This window comes from Aptenodytes patagonicus, chromosome 17, assembly GCF_965638725.1.
Source record: "Aptenodytes patagonicus chromosome 17, bAptPat1.pri.cur, whole genome shotgun sequence".
NCBI classification, from domain to species: domain Eukaryota; kingdom Metazoa; phylum Chordata; class Aves; order Sphenisciformes; family Spheniscidae; genus Aptenodytes; species Aptenodytes patagonicus.
In genome coordinates, this window is record NC_134965.1 from 4,870,994 (window position 1) to 4,898,285 (window position 27,292).

The window sequence follows — 27,292 nt, forward strand, 5'->3', positions numbered from 1 at the left end:
GTCATTTTGCCAAGGAGCTTATCTTGTAAATGGCCCAAAGAGCTCAGGGACACATATTGGGATGTGGATTTATTTGAAGGTAGTGTGTTTACAAGGTGTAGAAACAGTTGTGAGTTTTAATAATATCCTATTACTTCTAAGTAGAGCTCTTTGAGGAAATTGCCTACCTTTTTTTATTCACTCCAAAATTAAAGCACTTCAGCTCTTTAAAAGCTCCATATTCTCCATCTTCTTTAATTTGGTCAGCATTTGTACTTTGACTTGCAACCAAGACTTTTCCTGAGGCACCTCAGTTTGCTACCCTGGGCATCCCACAGCCCTTCACCTTGTACCAGCTTTCAGTAATTTCTGGCCTGATGACTCTGGATTTCAACACGTAACCTAGCAGTGAAAGCTCTGGTCCCTGGTTTCATGTCTCTCACCAAGGAGACAATCCCATGTGAGGCTGAGTCTCTCTGCAAGCAGTGAAGCCCTCTCCAAGGAGGGCATGTGCGGGACCCTCTTGCAACTTAACACAGCAGCTTGCTACACTAATTACTGCCACTGCCCAAAAAACCAATAGAGCTTTAACACCAAAAGCCTGCGGTCTGTGATGCAGAGTTATCCACAGCTCCTGCTGGCAAGGAGAGGAGCTTCAAGACCTCTCAGGATTGAGACCACGTATGAAACCATCCCGCTGACCTTGTTTGCCTTCCCTGTGTCCCCTGTCTAGATCCTTCTGCTCGAGGCTGCGGAGCGAAGCCCGCCGTTGGAAAACAACCTGCCAATCACTGGGACGACGGCCACGTGGTACGACGATTTGCTACCAGATGCCTTTCCCCTGCTAAATCCCGGGACTGTCCTGAGGAAAACAGTGGGATCTGTTGGTAAGCATAACCTGCTCTTCACCAAATCTCCTACCCTATGTACACAATTCTTGTAGGGTATCTAAAAAGAAGGCCGTATCAGTCTACTGTAGTATTGGAAGCTGCAGGGGAGAGGGGCTGGAGGGAAATGCTGGCAGCTCCTTCCCTCTGCCCTGTAAAGGAGAAGAGGGTTAAGATTTTCAGATGGACAATTCCTCTCTTTTTTTGTGGGCACGTTTGCTGCCATGTGTTTGATCCAGCAGGGAGCTGTCGATGGGAGTGGCCGCACTTGGGCTGTGTGGTGCTGCCTGATGAGCGCGGGGCAGGCAGCCTTGCTGGCATGAGTGGCTCCGTGTCTGCACTTTGCTTTGCACCCTCAGCAGGGACACCATAGCTTTGGTTTTTGCAAACGCTCGCTGTAAGATGGGATTGTGCTCAGCAGGAAAACCACCCTGCGGAGAGGCATTTTGAGAGCTTTCAGCCTCTGTTTTAGGGTCAGAATCAGCATTATTTAGCTCTAGAGCCAGGAATCCTTCAAACCAGGGGCTGTTCAGTCTAAGGGTTTAATGTTGTCTCGTGTCTCTCCCTCCCTGCTGAGTTGTGAACGCAGAGGTGGTCGCACGCCAACACCCATGCGGACTCATGGACAAGGAAGGAATTCAATCCTCTCCGATCCCACCTCAAACCATCCTTTTAGCTGCAGGGAGCTGGATGCAATTTCCTCAGGGCCCCTTCCCACTGCCTGTGCAGAACTGAGGATCACCCCTTCGCAAAGAGAGGGACTTTCAGCTTTTCTCTCTGTGACTCTGCATCTCCTTGAGTTAAGCCAGCGCAGGGCGGGCATGTTCCTGGAAGAAAGCAGCTAAGCTCAGAAACTAACATATTAAGCTCCATTTTGCCAGCCTTAGCGGCCTGTCTCTAGCCTCGATTTCTGTTGGCACAAGCATCTACTAAGAGCTGAATTCTGGTCTCTGGAAATTTAGATTTCTGTTAACCTCAGTAGGGCCACTGTACCTGCCTGTGTGTTTCAGTGTACATGTTTTAAGTCCAAAGACTGTGGATTTTGAGGCCTGGATCGGTTGAAACATTCCTGAGGAAACTCCAGAGAGCCATCGGGATCATAGGGGGACAATTCATACTCACCTACTGAGCGCCGAATGCAGTATTTCCCCATCTGGGAGCGGTGTGGGGAGGTAGAGGACTGGCGTAGGGGTAATTCTTTGTTTTATTAGGACAAAAAACTTTCCCATGAATAGCAACATCAGTTGCACTCTGCGTTATATTTTTTAAATTTGCCATAAACACAATGGGCTGTTTTATGATCCCTCTTGTGGCATGAAAAAAAAATACACTTATAAGAAAATCTCCCTCTGAGCCCACTTGGCTAGACAGATCCCCACGCATTGAATTTCCTTGACCTTGGCATTCTCATTTCAAGATCCCAGCTCTCTGCTTCCAAAGCCCTGTCATTTGCTTTGCTTGCTCCCAGAACAGTTCTTTAGTTCTTTATCCTCTATAGGGCCTACTTTGCTTTTTTTTTCTTTTTTTTCTTTTTCTTTTTTTCTTTTCTTTTTTTTTTTTTTCTTTTTTCCGGTCAGAGCAGTTTATTATGGCAGCCCTTCATGCAGCAGACTTGGAGCAACCAACATAGGCCAGATGTCGTCCATGTTTATAATTTGACAGGATGCCACAACATGGAGGGAGGTTCGCTAACAATATGTTCTGCAAAGTATTTTCAGAACCACAGTGACGGCTGCCAGGAACTGAATTAAAGCAGTTTCCCCCAGTGTCCATTATATGCTCTTTCTGCCTTCTCCATGTCATTTATTTTTGCTGTTGCAGTATCTCTGCACCTGCACTTCATTGTACTAAAGTTAATCCAGCAAAAGTACTGATGACTCTCCACTCTCTTCCACTCAAAGTCCTTTCCTCTCGGAGGCTCTGTACACATGATAATCTCCTCTTGCTCAGCAAGGAGCAGCAAATGCCACTCACCCAGGCAGTGATGCAAAACAGAACGGATCTCCTGTAGCACTTGCATTAGGCTGACTCCATGGTCCAGTATCAGCACCCTCCACCCCTGCAGTAAATCCAGGAGGTAGCTAGTGATCACCTCCAAAAAACAGGTCATGTTGTCTGAGCTTTACGTGAGTCTGTCTTGTCAGCCAGACTTCCAGGTTGTGCGCACAGCCAGCGGCATGTGTTACAGCCCTGCCTGCGTGCTACCAGGTGTAGTCCTTGCTCACTCTCACCCTATATTTTTCTAGCCTTGATTTATTTAACCTAGTGTGGAATAACAACTCTAGCATAATAACTGGGAATCAGGCATGCACTGGACCGTTTCAGGTCAGGACAGTGTCTTTCAGCAATTAGAAGTAATCAGCTAAGTTGCTTATTGACATGTGATGGCCTGCTCAAGCCCCCATCTGAGCTCTGTGGGCTTCAGACGCTTGCTTTGCTAAGGAGCTGTGGGGATGTTTCGTGGATCTGGGTCCACATTTGGCTTCCTTCCCCGCCTACCCCAGTTTCTATCTACAATTCAAAGCCAGCCAAAAAAACACACTGTGGATTTTGGTGAAATGTAGGGAATTTCACCCGGTTGGTTTAGGATGGTGGGGGGCTGCCCGTTTATGTATGATTTCAACACTGTACTGTGACTTGTTGCTGAAAGCTGGCCCCAGGTTCACTTACAGAGATTGCAGACCTCAAGAGATCTTTCAATAAATGTGATATTAGAGTAGGTGGAAGTCATACCTGAGCATCCTGTGTGGTTTGGGGTTGTGGAAAGCTAAGCCTCTGTCCCTCCCATCCCCTTCCCCAGAGTTTTTTGTGAAATATTGCCTACATTGCCCTGCTTCTAGTTTTTCAGCCAAAGCAAATCTAAATCCTAGCTTGCGTGTCACCAAGTTTCTCAGCTGGATGGACTAAGGGCAGAATGTTGGTGCCTAACACAAAGATGGTTGATACGGACTAGATGCTTTGAGTGGTCGGAGTGTTTCTGGATGACCTTATAGTTCTGGGTTGGCTGACACCTCTCCAGGCTGAAGTCCAGGAAAACTTGCTACTGTTTATTAGGGTAGTTATTTCTTCTGTGAGTGACAGGGCTGAGAATAGACAATCATTTAGAAGCAATCAGAGTTGTTGAGACAGCTGCACCGCTGGCCTTTCTGATCAGCTTGTTAATCAACAGGATACATTTTACTGAGTAGTAAGAAAATATATATACTCTGGCTGAGCCAGTTGGCAGCAAGAGACCTAATTTTTCATATCTTTTTCCTTTTTTTTTTTTTTTTTTTTTAACCCTGACCATCTTAACTAGAGCCTAAAGGACACAGAGGTGCAGAGGAGCAGCTAATACCACAGGGTAAGTCGATGGTTTCTGCTGTTTCCTCTTTCAAAGCACAAAATGTTGCTATGCCCACTCCTGTACATGGTATGTCCCAAAAAGCAGAAGGGTCCTGTGGCCAGGAGTCTTCTGATTCGGAGCCTCACAGATACAGAGAGGCTGGGTTTCTTCTTTGGGTTTTATCTGATCATGGGCTGCTCTGGTTAGAGAGGCGAAATGCCAGCTTTATCATCTTTGAGACATTCAGTTCCCCCAGCACACAAAGGACGGAAAGGTGCTGCCCGATGGAGAAGGCAGTTCACTGGAGGACACGTGGCTAGAGCGAGCAGGACATGTGCTGAATGATGGGAGAAAACACCAGTATTATGTTATTGGTATTGCCTGCCGAGACACCGAGAGCTGCTGGTGATGTTCTGGGCATCATTTTGCTAAGCTCCATACAAACAGAGAATACCCTGCTCCTGTGCAGAGAAAACCTTGGGGAAGGAAAGGGAACAGATGGTGTGTTGCAGGTTAATGACAGGGCCAGGAAGAAAATCCAGGTCTCTGCATGTCTGATTTGGTCTCCAGCAGTAGAATACTCACCCTCTGCCTTCCACCCCGCGCCCCCCCCCCCCCCCCCGGCTTTTTCTTTCATATTTTTGGAGGATAAATACTCGCCATGGGCTTCAGCTCTCTGAAAGCAATGCCACTGCAGCAGAGCTGATTTATGCCAGCTGAATATTTGGCCTATTCATTTCCCTCCCCCTTTTTCCTGAATCCTTCCCTCTTTATTCTCCCTTTTGCACTTGTCTCTTTTATGCTGGTAACACCATTTGTCACCAGTATGAGCATTTGCCTGACACATTACTCAGTGCTGCTTCTCCCAGTCCTTCCTTTAGCGCTTTCCACCTTCAGGGAAGTAAGTGCCAGGTTCTTTAAAGCTCCACTGCAGCAGCGTGATTGAGGATGCTAGCAGCAAATGATTGCTCTTGGTCTGCAGAAGTTCACAGGATTGAGTTATAAAGGTTGAACTGAAGGATTGAGGCTGATTTATACAAGCGAGGAAATTTTTGTGCTTGCAAAACAGCGTTTCTGCTGTTCTTGCCTCTATGCTGGAAAGAATTTGCTGCAGTAAAGTTTCAGGTGTGTTGGGGGTTTTTGGTAGGGGGCAGAAGCTGTTTGCAATGCTGTGAACAAATGCTCTTGCTCTCTTAAATGGGCTCCTGATCTTGCTAAGTACAGCATCCACTGTCAGTGAGATCCATTAAAGGAGCCCCTCTATTCACAGAAAAGTCTGCAGTTTGTGTCCTGTGGGTAATTAAATTGATCCAAATTAAAACCTTACCTTAATTCCTTGTTCAATACTCAAATTAAATCAGATCTTTATTGATGACTGAATAAAACAGAAGTACAGGCACACACTCCCACACAAAGCCTTTGAAAAATCTCATTGCTTCAGTCTGCCCAGTTTCACCATGGATTAGAGATGGATAGATTTCATTTTTGTAAGAAAAAATAATTTGGACATCTCTCCAGAATGGCAAAAGAAGAAGAGAAGGGGAATCTTTCAAGGGGGTCTAATATTGGGGGATTATTGCTTTGTTCTGAGAAATGCAGAGTTTGGATGAATGTTTGGAGGGACAAGGTTTTGTGCCCCAGGTGGGCTGTCCCACACCTAGAGTGGGAACCGGATCCAAATGTGGGAGCTGCAAATCCTGTGAGCCTTGGTTTTTATTATGTAGCCCTGTTCCCTTTGGTACCAGCTGTGAAGGTGTTAGCTGGCCAGCTTGTTTCCTTTTTCCCTTCTCTCCCTCTATTCCCATCCATTCTTCTCCACCCCCTACATGCAGCTGGTTCTCCTGGCACTGCTCTTGGGGGGTCCAGTACCTTTTCTGATACCAGGGAAGGGGAAGGACACTGCTTAAGAGTTTATCAAAACTTAACTTGCACTCCGCTGGGTTCTGGTCATGCGTAATATATAGACTAAAACTTGAAATCTGAGTGCACTGAACTTTGGACTCAGAGAGATCTTCCTCTGGCTTTGTAGCTTGCATCTGCCACTGCTTTCAAATACTCAAAGCCCTTTGGTAGCCCAGAAACCAGGAACCTCTGACTCTCTTGGCTCTGACAGTTAACGCTTTTTTTGTAACCATTAACCACTTAATCTGAGTAGACAGACTAACTCACCCACCTCTCTAAGGTATTAAAGGCTTCACTGATGTTTGCACAGTATTTAAGTGTATCTTTCCAAAGCAGCTACTACTTTTGTGAGCCAAAGACGCATGGTGTTTTTCTGAAAAACACTGTAAGATTGCCAATTGTTGTTATTATTTTGATAGTCTGAAGAAAACAACATTAAGATTTTATTTAGCGTCATCAGAAATAGTCACTTCCAGATTACAAACACTGCCTGCACCTTTCATAGGCTTACTGGGGGTCTGAGGGGACTTGCCAAGAAGCATCCTGCTGGGCTGTAATTATTGTGTTACTGGTATTTCCAGATGGGTTTGCTCAGTACCCTATTCATTGATATAAATCAGTGACATCTAGTTACTTCAAAAGTGTGGGTGCATTAATTTCAGTTTGGGACGAAAAATGCTTGTGTACAGCATGGTACACTTGTTAGATGAATGAAAACAGGAGAAAACAGGGAAACATCTTCGATGCAGAATCTCTGGGTGGTAGGCATAGATCAGCCAGAGCAAGTGGGAGACAGGGTTTGATTTGCTTTTGCAAACATATTTTGTGTATTTTGATACATTGGGACTACCATAGAGCTGACACGCGTCTCTGGACGAAGCTAGCAAAGGAGTGCTTGAGGGACCAGCCAGACCCTGCCCAGAGCCATTCAGACCTTGGGAAGGGGACAGTGTGAGCTCAGTTTAGCTTTGACCAGCACATCCCAGCTGGAGGTACGCATCCTGCCGACTTTTTGGGGTGGGCCTTGTGCGTGGGGACGTGCTTGTTTCTTTAAAGATTGGAGGAAGAAGAGGAGAAGCAAGTTGCAGTCTGGCTCTTCTGCCCTACATACCAGCCAGCTCTTGCCACCAGTACCACCCTGTCTGTGCTGTCTGTGCAAAGCTGCATTTCTCCCCCTTGCATCTTTGAGTCCCTCTCCTCTGGTTTCTAGCTTGCTAAAGACCTTCTGACCTCAGCAGGGTCCAAACCTCCAACTAATTTCCTTTCTGAATGTTTTTAGGGCTGCCAGGACAGGTTGGTCCTCCAGGCCCAGTCGGACCAACTGGTCTTCCAGGACCACCAGGGCCAAAAGGAGAGAAGGGACAACCTGGTGAGAGGGGCCCAGCAGGGCCACCAGGTAAGTCCTGGAGGAGGGCAGTGCTACCGTGATAGGAGATATTTCACTTTATACAAATTATCTGTGACAACAGATCATAAAAGGCTGGACGCACAACATGTTGAGCATTGAATCCATTCCAGTGAGTCCCCTGGGCACTGAAATCAGCCAGTAGCTCTCAGAGTGGGCAAACCACCTGCACGAGCAATGACAGTCCCTGGGATTTCCCATGGAGCCAGAGAGAGCTTGTCCCAGAAAGCTGCAGAGCAGGATCATGTTTCCCCATCCTGCTCAGGAGCTGTAAAAAGCAGTCTCTGATCTGTCAGCCTTTGGAGAAGAGCGTTCTCTGTTTAACCCTCTCGCTGTGTGCCTGTTTTAACTCCCTTTTTTCTCCACCATTTGTGTCAAGCTGTCAGATGCCAGGATGTCAAACTAATGATGCTTTTGTATGTTAAGGGAAAAGGTTATGAGGCCATTCTTTCAGAGTACACTCCATTCCTGAGCTAGGAGACTTCCTTCATCCCCAAAATGTTCCTAAATCTTTTGATGACGGCGATACTACACAAAAGGTGCCAGACCTCAGGCTCTGTGCTTTCTATGTGTCTAAAAGGCTGTGCCTTGTCAGTCTGAGCTCAGGAAAGATTTGAAACTTGGAGCGTGCCTTAAATGTGAGAGTGGCCCTGAACACTTTTTGGCATTTTCTGGCAACCTGTCAATGGCTAAGTCTGGCCAAGGATGTGTCTGCCTTTTGGTTTCTCAGTTTGCAACGAGAGCCTTCCAGCCCCACAGGAGGCGGAACCGGTCTGCTGCTGGACTGACTGGGTTTCCGTTGTTCTTTCTGTGCTTTCCTGGCAGTAAGGTGACATAAAGGTGTACGTGGAGGGGAAGAGAAAGAGCGGTGCTTGATTTCATGCCTTGCCGCCTTTAGTTTCTTGCTCGGCCTCAGGGAGGGGGGAGATTTTACTCTTTCAGGAATTAAGCTTCGCAGCACCTTTGAGCCAAGTAAGTCTATGTGCTTTGCGGAGGAAGATGCTAAAGGCAAGTAATGGAAAATTGGGAAGCTGTTCCTATTTCCCCCCACATCCCTAATTCCCACAATTACAGTTCAGGACAGAAATCCTTTGTCTTCTTACTGCCTTTTTACATGGTAGCATCATTAGCACATCTTCAAATGCACTAACACATCCTCTCCTGCCTTTGCACAGGGCTGTTAGGACCTCAAGGACCGAGAGGACTTCCAGGAGAAACCGGGATCCCAGGTCCCCCAGGTCCTCCAGGGCCACCAGCCACCCCAAGCCTCCCTCTTACCTTCCAACAAGGGGTTCTCTACTCACTCCAGCCCACAGCTGAAAAAGAAAGTAAGTTTCCTCCTTGGTTCCCATTTTTTTCTGGTACATCAGCAGAGTGGGCAGGCACGGAGCAGCTCAGCTCTTCCTCCCGCCTCCCTACCAGGCTCTGCCAGGGCCCTGCCTTCCCTGGGAGCAGCTAGACAATCTGCCTCCATTGCGTGGGTCTCTTGGAAGTTCCTGTTCAAGATGAAACATGTAAGACTTAGAAGCTAGAGGGGTTCTCTCTAAAATGAGGAACTAAGTCACTGCTCTTCTAAAACCATCAGTGAGAACAGGGCTTGGGGGATTTATGGTTGTTCCCTGTGCCAGGTTTTCTGGGTTCATCACAGCTTTGAGGAGGGAACCTGGTGTCCTTTACGCTTCCATCATGAGTAGCTGCTGTGAAGAGGGTCTCTAGTGAAATGACAGAGCTCAGACAGCATCACGAGGGACAAGTGGGTAGAGAAATATAGCAGTCTGGCCGATTAGGTGCTGGTGCAACGAAACTGCGCTGTTGGAGAGACCTCTTGGTGCCACTGTTGCGGTGTTACAGTGCTCAGGGTTGCTCAGAAATGAGTAAGTACCAAAGGTTTGCAACTCTGAAATTACGTAACATAACAAGGACATCTGTTAAATGCGTCTCTTTTCCTGCCCCCGCAGATGAGTCTTCCACCTGCGTTTCTGGTGCATCAACATTATCCCACATCCACGCAAAACACAGAATTACAGACTTGAAAGCCCAGACCAAGACCGTGATTTATCCCTTCCCTATAACTGGAGGGTCAGGGTTTCTTTGAGCCTATGGTGATTTGAAAATATATTTATTTGATTTGTGCTGTGCATGGCAAGAAAAGGCTTTCTAGGAAAAGCACATCATGCACTTTTATCTGAGTGCTCTCAGATTTGGGCTTGATTCTTCCAGTCCAGTCTTGTGTAGCTGGTATCTAACAATGATAACGCAGAGCTCAGCTGTATCTCCACTTGGCTTGTAAACTCCTGGAGCCCCGGCTCTGTCGGGTCTCCCATCTCCACTCCCCCAGACTTCAGCTGTGCCTTTCCCCAGCTCTTCTGCTCACGTCCAGCTTCAAAGCTCAGTTGTATTAGTTAGAGCCAAGGATTAGTAAGTCTCCCTGTGTCTGACAGTTTCCTAGAGCTCTCCTTTCCCTTCCACCCACTGCGCTCTCTAGACTCCTTTTCCCAAAAGTGAACAGATGTATTTTTAATTTGGGAAGAATTTTAACAGCTCGATTTCATATTCAGTGACTTAGAGTGTATGGGCAGGATGAAATTAATTGTGGTTCAATACTAAGATTTTCACAAAATGTAGATTGAGCTACTGCGTTCACAAGCCTTATAACAAGAAAGTTTTGCATTACAGTCACCTCACTGCCTTACAGGATCACACCAAATGGAGCCACCTGCATTTAGCCTTTTATTCCAAAGAATCCTTTAGGATGGTTTGGGTACTGCTGCTGCCCCCTCCCTCCAACCACCCTTTAAATTAAACTCTTTCTTGCAAAGTAGTGGATAAATTAAAAAGTGTATAAAGGCATTAATTACATGGCCTTCCCAGCTGATGTGTGAGAAGGGTGAACTCTGCATTGTCCCAAAATGGGAAGCGGATAAATGAGTGAATAAATATCTGTATTATCTCTGCCAACACTGGGCAGCAACAGGCTCCCAGATGGACTTGAGGACCATGAGTAAATGGCGACTGTTACATCCCTGGAGCAGCCCTGTACTTCACCTCCATACCTGTGGTGGATTTCTTGGTTTGCAGAAGGAGTAGCCCGAAACTTTATGACAATTTTTCTCGTTTTAAAAATATTTCTTGATACAAGTCTCACTGCAAGTATAAGTTATCTATGTGGTCATGATAAAGTTACGGCAATATTAAGACCATTTTCTTGCAAAACTTACCATTTTGCTTTGTGTATTGGCTCATTTTGCCTACCACAGGTTGGTGGAAAGCTGATCCTCTACAACCAGTAAAACTTAGCCTTGTAAATTCTGGGTAGCTTTTTATAAAATTTATTTATTTTGAATGGAGCACATCTGAAAACTATAAACACAAGATTCCAGCTGCTGACAGCAGAGGGAAGCATATTCCTGGTAATGGGCATGTGCACCCACGGAGATGTGAGAAAGCTGTATCAGATTATTAGCAGTAGTACAGTGTTTGGTTCCGCCTGAACATGGTTAATGTATGTGCCTTTATTAATCGCAACAAGTTCCTGTTGGCAATGTTTATCAGCAGGCAGAAGCCAAAAATGGGGAGACAAATATTTTCTCACAGTTTCACTGTGCTGTGGTAAAGAAATTGGTCCCAGTTGTCTCCCTCCAGATCAGGTAGCAGAAAGAAATTAAGACAGGATTACTTCATTTCCATCCTGTCTCAACAAATCAAGCCTATAATGGGGGAATTTATCCCTTAGAAACATTAGACATAGGCCAGAAGCTAAACTGCCATACCCCACTGCTGAGGCTGCTGCTACGAGGATTGCTTGCTTTCTCTGCCACTTAAAAATGAGTGGATCAGGTATGTGGTCTAGAGTCAGCTCAGTCCTCTTTCTCATGCTAAAGCTAAGACAATTTTTAGGGAAAAGAGAAAAGAATGCAAGTTTCACTCTGTTGAGGGCTGTGTTTTCTTACATCTCAAAGATTTCAGTTTGCAAAGGACACATGAGATAACATTAGCCTATTTTGTGGGGTGGGGAGAGCAAGGGGAAACCAAGGCAGAGCAGGCTTGCCTGTGTGCCCAGCATGTCGTTGGTGAAAAAGAGCGCAGAACAGAGATTTGCAAAGTGACATCCCAGTGCCTGCTGCCATGTGTAGCCCTTCCTGAGGAAGAGAGAACAGAGCAGAGGAAGTGAAGGGGAAGGAGAGGAGGAAGATTTAGAAAACCATACCGATTGCTTTCAAAGCTGTGTATGCCTGTGCCTCTGAGATGCCTTGCCTTGCCACTCTGGCTGGGCAAGTTTCACTGCCTTGTTCAGGGCATTTCTGTGCTGCTTCAGGTTTCCCCTTTGCAGGATGTTTGTGCTGTCTTCCAGAGAACGTAGGTGCTCGTATCTGCCCAGGTCAGGCTGGTTGCGCTCTCCTCTTGGCTTGGCTAGGAGTTGGAAAGCTCCTGGAGCGAATTGTGTATGAAGGTCTTCTCAAATGAGGCAGACAGTTGTCTGCCTTCTGCTCTGGTATATCCAGAAGCACTGAATCCAGCCTGAGTCAGCGCAGGAGATGGCTGAGAAGGGAAGATTCCTACTACCATTTGTTGCTGGAGCTATTTTGTGGCTGCTATAACAACCTTCAGCTGCAGTGAGCCCCAGAATGTCCCCCTGTTTATAAGGAGAAGGGAGTTTATATGGGAATATGGAGAGAGTCCCTTAAAAAATGTGAGTGTTGTGTTTTAACACACTTCAATCCCATTCATTCACAGTATGTTTTATTCAGAGCTCATCCTGGAAGGAAACCTTGATCTGAGTGAGTTTTGTCTGGCCAGGCAGCTGAGGAAGGAGCCACTCTAGATTTCCTGCAGTCCATACTCCTGTGCTGCAGAAGCCAAATCAGGAGCTACTGAGCTCAAGGGCTGCTGAGCAGAGCTCTCTTCTGTGTTACAATTATGGAATCACCTTTTGTAAATAACTTTGAGGCAAATGTCAGGATATGTGGATTTGTGGGAGTAACTCTGTCATCATAATAATGTACCATTTAGCTGGAATGTTTTGTAACCCAAATCTTTATCCCTGGCTTACCTCCAGCAGTAATTAAATCCTGGTTGTTTGCCGCCCATCCTCTCCCCCTCTCAGTGGATGTGCATTTGGTTTTGTTGACCACTTGTTCTTTAAAAACAAAAGGCTCTGCAATTGTTAATGCCTTCACTGCTGTTCGATGCTCATTTCCCAATTTCATCTTACTCCCAAGCCGTGATGGATTTTGACATGGTCAACTAAAACTCAAATTAATTGGATTACACACTTCACTTGGGTACCTTTCCTTCTGAACATGAAAACAGTCTCAATTGTTTGGTTTCAGGGCTGTGAAGAAGGGAAGATGGATGGGGTTAGAAACAATAGTCAAAGAAATACCTGTTTGCATTCAGGCTTTAGGCGCGAAATTTGGTTCTCGGAGGGATCTGGGTTAGATCTTGTGCTGTTCTGCTGCCAGGAAGGCATTGCAGAGAGATACTGTCATCCTTGGCAGTTAAAGAGATTTCACAGTTTTCCCTAGGAACTGCTTTCAGTTCTAGTTTTCAGACAACTAGCCTGAAAGTCCTCTCTGTCATTGCCAACACTCCAGAAGTTGAAAGGGCTTCGTAATGTGTCTGCTAACATTTCTGGAGATTTCACCTTATGTCCTTTGGGCTGGACTCTGCAGAGTAAACAAACACCCTTTTGATCTTCCTGGTGTCACTTGATATTTACATCAATATAGCAGTGAGACATTTGCAGTCTTTTACACCTGCGAAGGGTTCCCCTGAATTCTACTGTGATGAGTTAAAGGCATGGGTGAAAGGAAACTTGAGTAAGTTTGAGGTCATGGGCAGGAGGAGATGGACATTATTGCTGCATGGTGGCCTCCAGCTATGGAAAATGTGGGCTTTTCAGAGGGTTTACTATCCCAATGACCAGGAGCCAACATCTTCATCCAGGTTAAATGCAACAGGAAATATGCAGTTGGTCCTATAGCACTGGTCAGGACAGTGGATTTGCAAATCTTAGCAGCATCAGGACATGGGGGTTCCCTTCCTTGCTTTGTGACCTTGGTGTCTTGGTCAGTCGTGGAATTTTTTCCCCTAGGTTTCCACAACTGTCAAAGAGTGTTGTGGGATGCTCAGATGAAAGATTCTGCCATACAGGTACCCCCCAGACTACTAGTATGCTACATTACAGGTCTATAGGGAAAAGGGTTGTTGAATATGGTTTTGGAATTGCAAAAAATAGTAAGGGTTGCTTTTTTCTATGTAGTTCTGTTTTTTCTATTCAGTCACCAGCTGAAGTGGTAAGCCTATTGGTTCAAGTATGAGGGAAGATGGGGGCGGCTACAGGCTGCTGATTTTTATTCCGAACAGGAGAGGACTGAGAAAGATGTGCGAAAGCACAAAATTCCTCCAATTCCTGCTGATACCTTTCCCCTCCGTGCTCCACTCCCATTTCCATCCGTTTCCCAGAACTCAGTGGACCTGCCCAAGCTGGCCAGCTGGACACCTAAAATAATCCTAAATGGCAAGTGAGTTTCCTGAGTATGTGGAGGGGGCAGAGCACGCCCTCTCCCTGGGCTTTCCTGCATCCTCAGACCTCAGGATATCTCCCACCCCCACCTTGATGGCAGGGTGAGCTTGCTGGGTTGGTGGGGATATGCTAGACTGCCAGACTGGCTCGGCAGTTCACTGATGCCAGACAGGAGGGAGCTCCAGATCCATGTTTGATTTCTCAGGTAGCCAGAAGCCAGATGTGTTCTGGAGATGGCAAATTTTGGGTCAGTTATTGCTGTACAGTGCAGAGCTACTCTTAATCTGCTTTGGCATTCAAAGGTAGAATTATATAGGTGCGCAGGAACACCAATTTTCTGACAGAAAAGACAACTTTTCCGGGGTTATCAGAGGTGGGATGAGCAGCTCTGCAGGTCTGGGGGATGCAGCCTGTGCCCTTAGAGAGCAAAGGGCAATTGCTCCAAGAGCCCAAAATTTGCATCCTGAAGCACTGCCTGCCCTTGGCCAGCAATGGGCGCCAAAGGATTTTGGAGAGAAGTCCTGCCTGCTGGGACTGGGCAGCTCTTGCTGCAGGGACACTAACTAACTGCTCTGCTCTTTAACACAGATGGAGAACCCCAGCTGGCCTCCACCGTCATAGACACCATCATGGCTGGCCTGCCAGGACCACGGGGAGCCCCGGGCCCTGTTGGGCCACCAGGTAATAAGCTCATTTGAGCTGCAAACTGTAACGATGGGGAAGGTGAGCAAAAGAAATTTCTGATGGAGACTGGAGTGGTCCGTGGGATGCCTGCAGGGAAAGCAAGTGGTCCTCATTGGAAGGGCAGTAGAGCAGTGGGTCTGGGGGTGGGAAAGGTGGCCAGAAGTAACCAGGTTTCTTATCTGTTGATAGTGGCAGATTGTTTTACCTTTGGCAGGACACATCTTGAGAAGGGAATAATTAAAGGCTGTCTTTAAGAATGGGTTGTCCAGTGAATTCCTTTATGAGAGCAGAGTTGTTCTCACTGCTGCTGCGATCCTGTCCTGTCGCTGTAGAGCTCCACTGAGCAGGATCTGGCCAGCTGCTCTGTGATGTGTATGCAGACTTTGCAGACTTTGGAGCTGGTTTGAGCTATTCTAGATTTTCACCAGTATAACCGAAATCAGAACCTGGGATGAAAATTCAGTGGCAAGTCGTCTTTTTCTCTGTGCTGATGGGCGGCTTAAATGATAGTATTCCTGCAAACATCAGCACTTCCCTGTATGATGCATATTTAGGAGTGAACTCCCATTAGTTGCAGAAAAGGCTTTTCCTTTCATTATGAGGGCCTTTCATTTATCCTTCAATTCCTTTATTCTTTGACTTAAGCATTTGTATGGTGCATTAATGATTGAGGCTGATTCAGCTGTACTTTGTGTATAATGTCCACATTGTTTCATCTCAAGGGTTGTGACAACTAAAGCAGAGAGGGGTATTGCTAAGTTCAGACTAAGCAAATATCCTGTCTCCCATTTGCAGGTATAATTTAACAGCTACTGTTGAGATATAATTATTTTTCCAAAAGGAATGGATCTGTTAAGTGACTGTAAAACAAGCTGACCTGTTTAGACAGTGTTTAACTTGTCCTAGAAGCAGGCTCTTCCGCGGTACAGACTTTAAAAGAATTTATTGTCACTGGAGTGAGCAAAGAACAAGAGAGAGCTTTGCTTTGCCACAGTCAGCCTCTCACACCGGCTATGTCCAAACCCCATCTCCTTCACGTTCATCATCAACTTTCTGATAACACTAGAGACACAGACCGTAGCAGGCTTGTGGACTTCCCTTTCCACTTACAGGACTCTGTTTCAGAAACAGCAACTGTAGTATTTTGCTCTGATGTAGCTGTTTCATGGATCTAGTTTAAGGTTTCTCAAAAGTTGTCATTTTAAACAATGGAAATGCAGCATGACTGACATCCTCCCTGCCTATTTTCACCTTTTTTTCCTCCCAGAACTCTAACATCTTCCCTAGGGCGTAGGGATATATTATATCAGGGTGTGGGTATCCAGCAATGCAGTGCGTGATGAAGCGCTTATGCTGTAGTCCTGTGATCGATGAACGGCTCTTACCCATTGAGAGACTAAGCAGAACAATGAAAGGAAGTGCATGCATTGGGAATTTAGGGTCCTTCTTTCTAAGTCTCCTAAAAATTGTCTCAAATGATGATTCGCACCAGGGCCACCAGGCGCATCAGGACCCAAAGGGCCACCAGGACCTATCGGAGTCCCCGGATCACAAGTAAGGCGCTTTAGTGCTTTGGGGCTGAGGGGCAGTTGGGGACTAGATGTGAAACATCTTCTCATTGCACAAAGAGAGAGAGTAGTTTATAAGTCTTAGATCTGATGTTTTGTTCCCCATGAAATTCTGTGATTTTAATACCTTTTTTTCATTCTGAATTGTGTTGAGAGGTTGAAATGGTTGCTCTTTCCAGATTTTCCCTTAATCATAACAACACATCTCGCTGTTGCTGTGTCAAAACATTTCACTGTGGCCTGAATTGATGCAAAGGATTTGACATGGCCTTTACTAACACAGTGATAGAAAAATACCGCGTTTCCTGTGGAACACATAAAAAGAACAAAAATGCATCAATGGGAATTCACGAATTCACCAAAGTGAATTTGTTAAGCCTAGCTTTTGAGAAATAGCACTTTCTATTCAAGAAAAATATCACAAATTCCCATCAGTTTGATTATTTATCGATACAAAAATTGTGGAGGGGGGGAGGTAATAATGGAGTGTGATAAACTCACTTAAAAGAATTTATGATAGGAGAAGGGCAAAGTACTCACATGGGTGGAAAAAGCCAGTTAAATGGAAAGAAGTGAAGTCATGATGAACAGTGAACTGCCAAACTACTCAAAATTGTGGTTGGCTGGTACAAAGGGACTCCAGTTTTGGGAAGAGTATTACTTAATGTGGAGGTAAACCAGTAACATCAAATATTTCAAAGGAATGTAACGTGACTAAAGAGATAAAAGTGACTGAAGAGCACAGAGAGAGAGAAACGTTAAGTAACTTAGAGGGATGTAACTTAGATCCTGATAAGAAGAGGTTTGGAATTGCTAGAGAGTAGAGAAAGGAGATTTTTACTATGTGTTTATTAATCAGTTTGAAGAAGCAATGGACAGCAGGTTAGTGAAAGTTTGCCAGTGTAGCAGAATCATTTCAATTAGTGAATGCTCTGGAGAACGATGAGAAACTCCAGATAGATATGAACACAGTGGGAAATTTGGCAGCAAAATGACAGATGCAGTTTAACGTGATTAAATATAAGGTAATTCACAATTCATAAATAGGTTCTGTAGTAGAGTCTGGCTTTTTCACATGCAGCACGCATTATAAATATTTTTTTCTTTTTACAACAGATTTGTGGAATTCAGTGTTCTTGAGTGTCCCCATGTAATCATGCACTGAAAGTCACTGTTGAGAGCTGTCAAGAGCGAAGGATGCTTGTGGACACTTAAGCTTTATTCATGCTGCATGTTTGACACGGGGCCAAGTCTGGCTGGTGCCCTACCTCGTTTGGCAGCCCTAGTTAACCTCCTAAATCAGGCCTGAGTTTCTGAATCTTTTGTGGGCCCAGGGGAGACGTAGCTAAGCTGGAGGCCAGGTCACTGTGCAGCTTGGTGGCGAGCCGGTAGGGCTGACTGCAGGCAAGGAGCAACATGTTAATGGTGAGCATTGCTGCCTCCCAGCTGAAACTAGGAGAGTGCTCCTCCTTTAGACCCTTAAAGCGCTAATGCCCAATCTTGTTGGGCCACTTAACTAGACGCTGAGGCTCCTCACAGCTATGCCTCGAAAGCCCACTCCTCTGGACACTGAGAGGTGGGGGTTTCTGGAGGCTGTTATTAAGCAGGTTGGCTTAAATCACCAGCGGTCTGGAGTGGAGCAGTAGTCTGATTTGCTGCAGTCACCAAGGTGATATGCAAGTCACTTGAGGTGGAAAAAAGCATCTTGCATACGGTCATGGGGAGCTGACATGCTGAATATAAACAAACAATATTGTTCTCTCCCTGTCTGGTTTATAGCTGTGGCTTCGCTGGGTGGATAAGTTAAGAATTTGGATCGATTTCTGCAAAGCAGTTCAATTAGTAGAAATCTGGAGACTATGCCCTTCTTATCTGTTGGTGACTGCTTTATAGATTTATTCAACCCAGGGAGCAAAATTATTAGTAGAGATTGGGCTTAATTTGAAAATTGTTTATTAGGGTGAGTGAATAGCTTCAAAATAATTTCCACTGCACAATCCAATTAATTTTCAGGTATGTATGCTTACTCATGCCACCCACTGAGGCAATTATGAAGAGGGGGAAAGTAATGGGGATTTTTAAGCTAACCATACTATCTGTGTATTAATTTCTTCTTGGTAACTGAGAACAAGAACTATCCTGTCATACTGACCCCTTAAAAAATGTCACATCAGTAGCCTGCAGTGCATTAAAAGACCCAAACAGAGGGATATGCAGAAACTATAGGTCTCAGGATATCTGCAGTCAGAGCTTCCGTTGTTGTTGCTTGAGGGTAAAAGAGAATCCAGCCCAATTGCTTAATGGGTGTATGAGGTTTTCAGGATCTGAGGATCACTGGGAAATGTATTCACTACACCTACACAAAGGATGCACAGTAGAAATTAATTCCTTCTTGTTCTGCATCTCTTCTAGGGCTTACCGGGCTCTCCAGGACAACCCGGGCCAAAAGGCTCCAAAGGAGACCGAGGAGAGAGAGTAAGGTTTTACATACACAGAGAGATTGCCAGCAACATCTGGGGTGATGCCTCAGAAATTATATACAACCTCGGTCTTTCAAATTCTGTGGGACTAAAGCCATGAACAATTTTAAATGTAGAGTTTCTAGGTCTTCTGCAAGAACCAAGATGATGGTTTACTGTACAGGTAAAGAGTTGAATTGCTTGTGAAGTCTGATGTTCCCTAAAGAGATTCAGGTAGCAAATACATAGTATATAAAGGCTTGTGGAGACCAGCTTTCTTCTGCCAACCAAAGCTCTTTAGCGTTGAGTATTTGGGTGGTCTAGCTGAACTCTTCCTTCTGTGGCAATAAGGCAGTAAAAGCTCATCAGACTTTTCCTGAACCAAAGCCATTCCCCAGGTCAAATGATGTTCTTAATATATTCAGAATATTGAGATGGTGTTTTTAATATGTTTGTGTGCTATACCTCAGTCCTTGATGGGTTGACAAGTGCTAATAACTAAACATAGATAGAAGGGCTGTTTGAATGTTATTTACAAACTGGTGAAGTTTAGGAAATACCAGAGAAAAATCTAACAAGGATATAAATGTGTCAGATTCCCAATCCACCATTCAAGCACCGGGAAGGGTTTCAAAGTGGCATTTGGGCCTTCAACTCCTTCTGTTCAGCTTACTCTCCAAAAGGCCGTGGTTTCTGAAATCTCCTCTGAGAGACACTAGGAGTGCAAAATCATTTGAGAACGTAGTACGTGGTGGAGGATCATTCAGCAATTAGATCTGCAAAATGTAGAAGTGGGCACAGATGGACTGTGGACCATCACTAAGACCCTAGTGTGGAGCAGAGTCAAAGAAAGGAAGAAAGATAAGGAGAAAAATATTGGTTGGTACCTCTAAAATGATGGACGTGGACACAGACTTGTGCCACAGCTGTAGGAAACAAGTTCCCTTTTCTTCCAAGTGCCACTTTTACCATCACATGGATGGAGGTGAATGTGGAGGTCACCACCTGTAAATGGGTGGCTGTAGATGACGTGCTTCCCCCATACCGACAGCATCTCCTCTTCATTTCTGCTCACTCTTCCAATCCAAAAGACAGAGGGATGGCTGAAAGAACTAAGACAGACAAATGCAAATAGGTTAACTCCAATTTGATGACTTCCCAAATTCATGAGAATGACCAGCAACAGACTTAAACTATGTTCCTCTGTCCAGACAGTGTGCAAGGAGAGCAAGTCCAGGTGGCTTGTTTCATTCCCTCCTGTGGCACCTCACGTCAAGGAGCAGCGGATATCTGAGGATGGAGCACACATGCTTTTAAAAAGCTCCGTTTTATTTTAGTATCTGCACATTGTTTTGGGTACTTGGTCCCTGTTCTTACGTAAGAAATCACTTGCAGCTCCCTGAAAGACAGAGACCATTTTAAGTGACTGTTAGTAGTTTTTTAATAACAGTTCCCTTGTGCAGATCAGCCACTTTGGGCATGTATTGACTTTACTAATAGATTACAGACTGATGTATTTCTGGGGCTAGAATTTAAGATTCTGATAGAGAGCAAAACCTTAACTGATGAGATTTACAGCCCATCGGCATTAAATGTTAATTTTCAGTTAAAAAAAAAAAAAAGGCATGGTATATGGCGAAGTGTCAAGTTTCCATCCAGGAAAGTGATAAGAGCTCTTCCTCAATGATTCATTTAACATTTGCTTTAGTTTGTGGTAAGACTACACTTATTTTGAAACAAAAGCTTTGTTGCATTGTGTCCATTCAGTACAGACAAATCCTTTAGACTTTGATTTTGTTTCCCTCCTTGTTAGATATTCAGAATTGTAACTCTCCTTCTAGGTTTGGGACAAATGAGATTTTCAAATATCAGAATGTCTTGCTAAATAGAAAAAATAAATTCCGTTTCCTGTCCTTCCTCTGTTAGCGTGGAAAGCAAAGCCGATCGCTTTTCCTGGCAGAATTTCTGTAGGATGTTCTGTGTGCTTTTTGTCTTTTGTGAGTGTGGATTTGAATGCTGGTTTTGACAACTACATGCTGCAATTTTGGGTTTGGTGGATACAAATTAGAGCTAGCTTTACACAGAGCAGAGGAGCTGTGCAGCTGCAAAGAAGAGCAGAGGAGGGTTTACAGTATCTATTGAGAGTCGAGAAAATGTTATTATACATTCTTCCTGCTTAATCTCAGAGAGAACAGATGTAGAAGAGACCTGAAGCAGTCTGGGCGCATCCCCTGGATGGCACATCTATATGTGTGTGCCGCTCACGATCAGCCTCTGTTCATCTTATTCTTAAAACAGTGCCAGTGAGGGATACACCGCATCATCTCCAGGCAGACTTCAGAGGTACAGCTAGTGAGGGCCTGGGATAAAAGATATTTCTAACATCCAGCCTAAATATCCTTTGATCCCCTTTAAACTGGTAACATCCTTTCCTATTCCCCCTGGACATAGAGAACAGTCCGTTTATGTATTTTGAGTGTGTTGTTATGTCTCCTCTCCGTGATTTGCCGCTTGCCTGTGCTTTTTCACAGGCTTTACTCCCTCCAGTGCAGAATCCAAGTATTTCCCTTTGAAGATGCTCAGAGCACCTGACAAATTGGGCCTTCCTCCCAGCGCTCTTCGTGTTGATACAGGCCTTTGTCTAGTGCTGGCTAGCTGCTCACCGAGCACTGCGCAGCTCTCTGTAGTAATGTTTTTTAGATGCCCAAGGCCCATTGTTTTTTTATACAAAGCAGCAGTTTGATGGACACAGTAGCAAAGCAGCTCTCCCTTTCTGGCAAATACTACAAAAAGCTGCCGCCAGCTAGGTAGTTTTTTGGGGAAAAAAGGATGGGTTTGTTTCTGTGTATGTCTAGGGGAGAAGAGCCAGGTTAAATACGCAGCTGTTTCATCAATGGATTTCTAAAGATTCTTTTAAATTTTGCTGCTTCTTCCCCAGCTCCTGCTTTCTCATGAAATAATCTATAATTGTTCTTCTGGTCAGGGATTCTGCCCTGCCCTAGCGTGCTCCGGGGTGGGAAACCAGCGCTGCAGAGGAAAACAGGGAGAAAAGAGATGCTCAGTTTGATGGCATTTCATTCCACCCCAAACCAACACGTACCATTTCAAAATGTTTCTGTTTAAAACAACAACAATAAAAAAACCAACCCAAAAAACCCCACTGCAAACAATGTGAAAATTAGCACAGCAGGAAAAAGAAACAAACCAACCAAAATATTGTACCTGTGTTTTGATCAGTAGCTGTTGGGGTTAATGCGGGGATGTGTGTGTGGAGCAGGAGGCAGATTAAATCAGTGCTCTGTGGGAGTCCTGGGCTCTGTTTGCTGTCTGGGGCAGCATCAGCCCATCAGTTCTACTAGATAGAAGAATGCAATATCTTTGTAAGAAACAAATCTCCAGCCAAATTCCTTCCTGGTATAACGTAACTGACTGCTGTAAAGTTCAAAAAATTGCTAATCGTCTTACTGAGAGGGTACTGAGCTGAGTAGCTCTGTATTGAACCAAACTTCTCCAAAGTGTGATGGGATTTGGAGCTGATACTTGACAGAAAACCATGACCCCCTTTTGCTGTCTCTAAGTGATAATGTCAGGGGAAAGGAATTTTTTTCATATTATCCCAACTGTAAGGTTTTTCATTAAGCCATCTTAATTCCACTAGTAAAAATTACACTATGTTCTTGTCAAATGGAAAAATATCTCCTAATGACACTTACTTTATTTCCAACAGGGGCAAGCAGGTCTGACTGGAGAGAGGGGCATTAAGGGATTTCCTGTAAGTGATGTACTTGCGGGTGTGTGCAAGACTCAGATGGGTTTGGTGCCTGCCTGGCACAGTAAATACCGCCTAGCTGGGCTGCAGCTGGTTCAACCAGCTCTCTCAGATGCAATGCTGAGGTCAACTGTCTCCAGCTTAGACGTTTGTTCATAGGCAACCTCACCTTAACATACTCCTCTGCAAATGAAACATAGTCTTCCTACATGTTAAGCATAGTGCTGAAATGCTGCGATCAGGAAGGTGTCACACCAACAGAGATGTGCTTTGCTTGCAGATCCCCTCTAGCCAAACCTTGGCAGACAGAAGCCCTCTCCCTGCCCCGTGAGGTTCCTGGCACTACCAGAGCTCAAAGTGGGCACTGTTAAACAATCCGAAGTACATCAGCTGCTCTCAACTCCCTCTTGCACCTTGGTCTGCCAAGCTGAGCTGGAAACCCTGTAATGAGATTAAGAGATGTCTCCAAATGATTTCTTGGCAATACCTGAATGGATGCACACAGGAGACGTCTGCACTGGCACATATGGCTAGGGTGCAAACAAACTGGTGGAGATGAAGGCTGGCTGAAAGTGAGCTAGTGGAGCAAGTTGGGTTTTTTCTGGCTGGCAGCATCCAGAGAGGTCCTAGGTCCTCTGGGAGGTTTCTCTTTTCTCTTCTTTAATTCCACCTCATCATTTTGTACAATTCACACAACCTTCTCTTCAGTCCTTCCTCCCATATCCACCCCTGCTTTGCAAGTATCTCAGGGATGTCCAGCAAGTTTGAGGAGCCCAGGCATTTCCACTCTATTTTATTCACCAGCTTGTTAGCCCTTTCCCTTGTTTTATGTTTAGCTTGTGGTTTAATCTCTCCATGTCATCTGTTCTTTGAGAAATGCATAACTTCCTGGTTGGGGGGAACATTAGACCGATGTTCACAGCACATACATAGGGATCTTTGTTCAAGAAAAGCTTAATGAGCATCTTCAGAGGCAGAAAATGATGTGACTAATTAGTGAAAGCAGAATGGAGGATTTTATGTTCTAAATCAAAGATGAACACGTGCATGTTTGGGGAAGGGGAACAGTATTTTTATCTCGGTGTGAGATAAAAGCATCGCTCGTTGAGATCTTCATGAGATGTGTATAGCCTTGCTGTGGGCCCAGGCCATGACAGGCAGCCCCTCCTGCAGCTTGGCCACTCCTGGCCAAGTTAATCAGAGTTAGAAGTGGTGATGACCTCCTGGGAAGGTGGTGGGAGCCAGGGCAGAGCTCATGAGAGCACTTTGGCCCTTGGCGTGAAATGCCAGTCAGTTTGTTTTCTGCTTATGAAACGCTTCTGGCTTTAATTTGTTCCTTTGGCGGGAAGGGATGCAAGTGATCCTGGACAGGGTCCTCAGTCACATGAAAACAAATTTCTGTTTCTTGTCTGTTTTAGGGTGAACCAGGCAAGAAGGGTGAGGAAGGTGACAAAGGTGCTGATGTAAGCATGTATTTCTACAGTTGTTTTACTTTCATTTTTGTCTCTTTACTGTGCTTCAGCCATATTCCCTTTGGGAGGGTGCTTTGTGGAGGGCAAGGGTCTCGTCCACAGTTAAAAGTGCAGAGCAAGAGATGATTCGAACCTTGGGTTTAATCTTAATACATGCTAGAAATCCTGGTCTTTGAGGTTTCCTTGGCCACGTTGTCAGCTGCCCTTCTCACCATGCTCTCTGAACACCTCCTCTGTCCTCAGTGGTTGTTCTGCCACACAGAGCTGCTACAAGGTAGGGAATTACTCCCCCACTGTCCCTCCCACAAGCTCCGGGACAGACTCCCAGAAGAGATCAAGCAGAGAGAGAGTTGGAGTTCTCACGTCTCTGCTCTCCCACCCTAAAATACTTCCCAACATCTATCAGTCCCTTCAGGCCAATATCTAAGGCAATGGGGGCAACAAACTACAGCTTGAGTGTACGTGAAAGTATGTGGACAGGCTTCAGGCAGCATGTGGCTCGGCTAGGAGCTCTGTGAGAGGCAGTGTGAAGCCCATCAGGAGGGGCTTGCATGCCACTGTTCCAGTTTATAAGGGAGCAACAAGATGGTGCTAGCTACATGTCCCGGTTTCCTGGTGTACCAACAAAGAGAAAGCCCACGTAACTCACTGGTGTTCAGAGTAAATGTCAGATGAGAGCAAAACCTGTTCTCCAGGTAGCTCAGCATAGCTGTTAACACAAGCTTCACGTTATAAAGGTTTGACAGGAATATACACCCTGGGTTCGGCCCACTGCAGAAGCTGGAACCAAACTGAAAGGCTTGGCTTTGGGTCAGAGGCTCTGCAAACATGGGGTATAACTGAGGAGTTTTTCTTTAAATAGGGATTTCTCCTGCATTCCTGCTTAACCCTTGCAGCTTATCTCCCCTTTTACATCTTTTCTTTTTTAAACATTCACACTGCATAGTTTGGCATTATGGAGGCAACATTATGAACAAGAAGCCTATTCTGCAACATATACCAATGTTAGTTTTCTTTTCCTTCTTGCAGGGGGAAGGTGTCCAACAACTTCGAGAAGCTCTGAAGATTTTAGCTGAGAGGGTATTAATTCTTGAGCACATGATAGGAATTCATGGTAAGCGTCGCTAATGTTTTCTGTTCTGGACGACTGGGGGCTCTGTTCAGGCAGCTGCTTGATAGTTAAACACGCCCCCAGTCTCCTAAACTCTCTGTCCTAGTATCTATTTAAGCTGGGTTTTTAAAACTAGGTACCCAACATGACTTAAAGGATGCTTAGAACTGTTGAGGATGTAGAGCTTCCACCAACTGCACTAGTTACTCTGGCTTTACAGTAGCAGGTGAAATGACCCCTACAATAATTTTTGTTACAATTCAGAAAGCCAAGTCACGAGCAGCAGCTCAAGCCATGTGGCACAGATCATCTACCAGCTTCCCAGGGAGCTGCTTGTTCAAGTCTTTAGGCCAGATCATTTAATCCTGTTAACAGTGTCTTCCAAGTGACTTTAACACCACTGAGGCCCTTGCCTTGTGTAGCACTATATTTTACAGAGAAAGCCCGAACAGCGCTACGCATTACCCTGAAAACCAGTGATCCCTGAACGTCTTCTGATTATAACTGACATAAAACCTATTTTCACAATCAGATTTAAAGACAGCCTCATGTGTTCTTTGTTCAGATAGATTTTAAGTTTCCTGTTGAGGCTGTTTGCCATCACTGGTACAGTGTGTGGCATCATCCCTTAATGAGTGTTTTCTTCCCTTAACCAGAGTATGGGCTTGTGCAATCGTCACAGATCAGGCTTCTCCCTTTGGGGCACTTGAGGATCAATTCTCTCACAGCTGCCAAAAGTTGCTGTGCCAATTTCTCCCCTTTCAGAAACACACTAGAGGCAAAATGTTGTTTAGAGCTACTATCCCAGCCTGTGAGAAGCAAGCCTGTTCCTTGGCACCGAGATGAGCGTTTTTTAACCAAGTCCCATAGCACTTTTCTTTCTTATTTTCTCCTTGACACGTGGCACCTCATTCCTGGCCTCACTTGAAAAGCAAGCTGCTCATACCTTCCTTCAGATTGACATCCGCTTTTATTATGAAGTGGCCTTTAGATATTGATTTAGCCTATGAAAATGCTAAACAGCTAAAATGTCCAGCAGTTCCTAAGCAAGTGACTTAAAGTGCATCTATTACTGTGCAGTAAGGCAGCATGCTTTGAGAGCCCACAAGCTCCTTCTGGAGCCAGCACAGTGCTAAAATGAAAATGCTGCTGGGCACTTCAAAGCCGAAACAGTGTCAGTGCATGGTGCTCCGTTACATGGCTGAACTGGCTTGGGTCTCAGCACTGCTCTTCATTGTTCCATGGACGTGTCTTTTAGAGGCCCAAAGTACTATTTCCAGAAGCAATAGGCAGCAACAGCTTAAGCTTTTCGGGAAATCATGAATCACAAACCCATGATTTAACCACAGTCACCCTGACCTTACCTCTGCGTTAATCCTAGTTTGCTTCATATTTTCATTGGATTTTATACACCAAGGGCAGGAAGAGATGTTTTTATGCCTCTTTGCTTTGAGATGGTGGAGGTGCGGGGAAGATGCCCCCTAGGCAGCAATCCATGCCCAGCCGATATGTTCTCTGGGCAAGAGGGGAAGGGGAACCCAGTCCATAAGCACAGTACAGTGGATTTACAGGACCCAGGGCCTGGCCCTCCATTATGTTTTACACTGTACCTTCATTTATACTAGTAAAAAGCAAAATGTCAGCTCTTCAGGAAGCTTGTTTAGACACTGGGACTTGGACTGGGGGATTCACGCAACTTTGCTCCTGCAGAACTGCCTAGTTTATCTCTTTTATACATCGTCTGTTGGCAATGCAGCAGCAACAAGGCATGCGCTGCTGTTATTTTGAAACGGTCATTTTGGCAAACGGTTTTTACTGACATAAATGTATTTTCTGTTATTGCTTGAGATGGAGGCAAGTTATTTATACGCATGTGTACTTCTATACCAGTGTAACTGCATCAGCAAAAATGGATGGGTTTTAATGGTACAGTGTAGTTAAGGCCATATTTAAACACGTATATTGTATGACTTTATATAAATAGTTCCTTTTTTATCCAATAACAGTATAGATAATTATATTTTTACTCTCTGCTTTTGACATAGTTCTATTCTTTAACTTAAGACATATTTTAGGCCCTACAAAAATACTGTTTAGAAAGAGAACTTGGAAAGTAAAGCATTTTTTTCCTTGTGCAATTATGTTCATCCCTTCATGTGTATATGGTTAAAAAAAAAAACAAACAGAAAAAGACATATAATAACA

The 27,292-nt window shown here is 44.9% G+C and overlaps 1 protein-coding gene across 7 annotated transcripts in view; it reads left to right on the forward strand.

Annotated features, from left to right (window-relative positions):
- Positions 1–27,292, forward strand: part of COL26A1 (collagen type XXVI alpha 1 chain) — a 195,883-nt gene that overhangs the window by 165,960 nt on the left and 2,631 nt on the right. For 5 of the 7 annotated variants that reach the window (XM_076354551.1, XM_076354552.1, XM_076354548.1 and 2 more), the window contains 10 exons: positions 713–866; positions 4,165–4,209; positions 7,373–7,489; positions 8,674–8,826; positions 14,613–14,705; positions 16,201–16,262; positions 18,689–18,751; positions 22,463–22,507; positions 23,923–23,967; positions 25,006–25,090. In XM_076354551.1, the coding sequence (XP_076210666.1) occupies positions 713–866; positions 4,165–4,209; positions 7,373–7,489; positions 8,674–8,826; positions 14,613–14,705; positions 16,201–16,262; positions 18,689–18,751; positions 22,463–22,507; positions 23,923–23,967; positions 25,006–25,090 (862 nt within the window). The remainder of the gene's footprint in view (positions 1–712; positions 867–4,164; positions 4,210–7,372; positions 7,490–8,673; positions 8,827–14,612; positions 14,706–16,200; positions 16,263–18,688; positions 18,752–22,462; positions 22,508–23,922; positions 23,968–25,005; positions 25,091–27,292) is intronic. The other 2 variants (XM_076354550.1, XM_076354549.1) reach the window with 2 other exon arrangements.